Source organism: Atta cephalotes (genome assembly GCF_000143395.1).
Source record: "Atta cephalotes unplaced genomic scaffold scaffold00009, whole genome shotgun sequence".
Classification (NCBI taxonomy): domain Eukaryota; kingdom Metazoa; phylum Arthropoda; class Insecta; order Hymenoptera; family Formicidae; genus Atta; species Atta cephalotes.
In genome coordinates this window covers 280,637-283,350 of record NW_012130073.1, presented here as the reverse complement: position 1 = coordinate 283,350, position 2,714 = coordinate 280,637, and the positions used below count along the sequence as shown (strand labels likewise).

Genomic DNA, 2,714 nt, shown 5'->3' with positions numbered 1-2,714 from the left:
TATGTATGTATGTATGTATGTATGTATGTATATATATATATATATATATATATATATATGTGTATATATTTATTTATATATACTGCAATATTTTTTTTCTTTCGACTCATCGGCATTTTATTAATGATAAGTACAAGAAGACTTAAAAAAATGTTTAAAGATTATTAATTATAATTTTACTACAAAATAAATTTTATTTCAACTCTTTTATTCTCTACCATGATTATGTGTATACGCTACAAGGAATCTATTATATAGATATATAATATTCCATTATATATGTATAAATATATATGCCTAAAGTGTAATAGCAAACTTCTCAAGCTCGTCTTCAGAATGCCTTGTTTTATAAAAATTTTCTTTTATGATACAAATTCTTTTATTATATAAAAGACGTGTTCTTGTGTATAATACATTTAACCGAAGGAAAATCTTAGCTTCGTTGAAAGGAAATAAAAAAATGTTTATTTCATTATTTGTAGGATCGGAAAATTTAATGTGAAATATGATAGGTGATTTTGATTCATTGGATGACTTTTGATTCATTGGATGAATTGGATTGATAGGATATGTTTAAAATGCAAAAGAAAGATTTTTTATTTGTAATATTAAAGTTAATGTAACTAAAGTAAAAAGAGATAATTATATTAATTAATTTCTCTGAAAATTACGTGAATTTTGTTAACATGAAACTGTTTCATGTTAATAAAAATAGACATAAATTGAAAATAAAGACTGCTTCATTATTAATGTTAATGTTCATATATTCGTCATGAATAATAATAATATTTATGTACATCCGGAAAGTTGTATCGCGCGTTTGAATTTTTGAAAAAATAGATTGTTCTAACATGACATCCGCACACGGTTTTTACATAAAATATTTTAAGAGTAACGCAACAACGAAAGAAACTTTTTTCATATAAAAGTTAGAATCTTTAAGTTAAATTGACTTTTTGCTATGAGAATATAATGCAATTAAAATGTGATTTTAATTGTACGTGTGTAATTAATTTGTCGGCATTAGCCGAAAAAAAAAAAAATACCGCGAAACTGCTGTTTCATATGTATCGAATACCAAATACAATGTTTCATAAATTGGAAATGGTGACAAATAAACTCGATCATGGTTATTTTTTATATTAATGTTGATCTATCTCCGTTATGTATTAATGTTTACAGCCGGAAAATTGTATCTCGACGTACGAGCCGCACGCATACTGTGTCGTTTATTCCACGACCGATCGGGCGTCGGTGCGCATCGCCGAGGAGGTTCTCCAATCCTTGTGGCGGAGTGATCATGTATCCGCGAGAGCGGTTATCCTCGTGGGGAACAAGGTCGATCTCGTTCGCAGTCGACTGGTATCGACTGAAGGTAATTTTTTTTAGGCCCAAATAATCATGATATACCTACATATATTTCCTTTTTCTTTCTCCAAAGTTATTTATCCCAAATCGAATAATTCGCGGAGACACGCGAAAATGGAAACACGCTGCGCGATTAGGAGCGTGCTCGAGAAACGAGGTGCCTATCTATCATTTGGGTGGCAGTTAGGGAAATGCTGATGTAGGCCGATCGTAGATAACGCATCGTACGTAAATGTACTGACACAGCACTTCGGTTTGCTTCGATGCAAATTCTCCGAGGGCAGTAGAGCGGGAAAAAGCCATTTAACTATCTCCTCCCCAGCGCGATAGATAGAATACGCTTTCTCTGTATTGTTAAACGTGATTAATAGCAGTCTTTTTCGCAATTGTACATTTATTTTTGTAATACTGCATCTGTCCGCAGTATGTCCCACAACACATATCGGAGCTTTAATAATATATTTTGTAATTGGAATTGAATAATATACAATAGTATCGGGATTTGCAATGAATTTATTTATTTATATATAGATAAATCTGAGGCAAATAAAAAAAAAGTAATAAAAAACATTATTAAGTTTTATTATAAATTCTTAATCTTTACAATGTGCGATATATATTATTAATTATATATATATATATATTAATTATGTGCTCACTCGCGAAAGATTTTTCGAGCGCGCAATACCTCCCTTTTCGAATTTAATCAATTTCATCGTTATAGAGGGCAAATCCATGGCAACGTCTTACGATTGTAAATTCATCGAAACATCCGTCGGAATTAATCACAATGTCGATGAATTACTGGTCGGCCTGCTCACACAAATTCGTCTGAAGCTGGAGAACCCCGAGAGGACCAGAGAGATGTTCCGTAAAAGATCGCGGAAGAACCGTAGCAAGTCGCCACTGGGTTCGTGCTCGGAGAACAACTCGCCTAAGAAATATCGTGGCAGTCGGACCAGCACCAGCCTGAAGGTGCGCAATTTACTTGACAAGGTCTGGGCGCGTGACAGCAAGTCAAAGAGTTGTGAGAATCTACACGTTCTATAAAAGAGTTCCGAGGACCGTCCGCTTCGACGTCGCGTCGTGTCGATCGGTACCGATCGTCTAAATTCGCAGAATGATCTGGGAGCAGCAAGTTGGACTTCCATGGAAACGTCTTACGGAAACGTCTTCGGAGCAGTCTTCAAATATGAGGGTCTTTGAGGCAACTCTCGTAAGAGAAAAGGTCAAGTATCGACCGCTCCATACTCAACTTCTCATGGCAGAAGAGGAGGCATGTGCGTATCGCTTTGTAACGAAATAGCGACTCTCCCAGCCATGTTTTCTCTACGTTGCTAGCATTG

General features: G+C 34.6%; 1 protein-coding gene across 1 annotated transcript in view; it reads left to right on the top strand.

Moving 5' to 3' along the window:
- Positions 1-2,418, top strand: part of LOC105627408 — a 33,131-nt gene extending 30,713 nt beyond the window's left edge. The window contains exons 8-9 of the mRNA XM_012208690.1: positions 1,183-1,375; positions 2,093-2,418. Of these exons, the coding sequence (XP_012064080.1) occupies positions 1,183-1,375; positions 2,093-2,418 (519 nt within the window). The remainder of the gene's footprint in view (positions 1-1,182; positions 1,376-2,092) is intronic.
- The last annotated feature ends 296 nt before the right edge of the window (positions 2,419-2,714 follow it).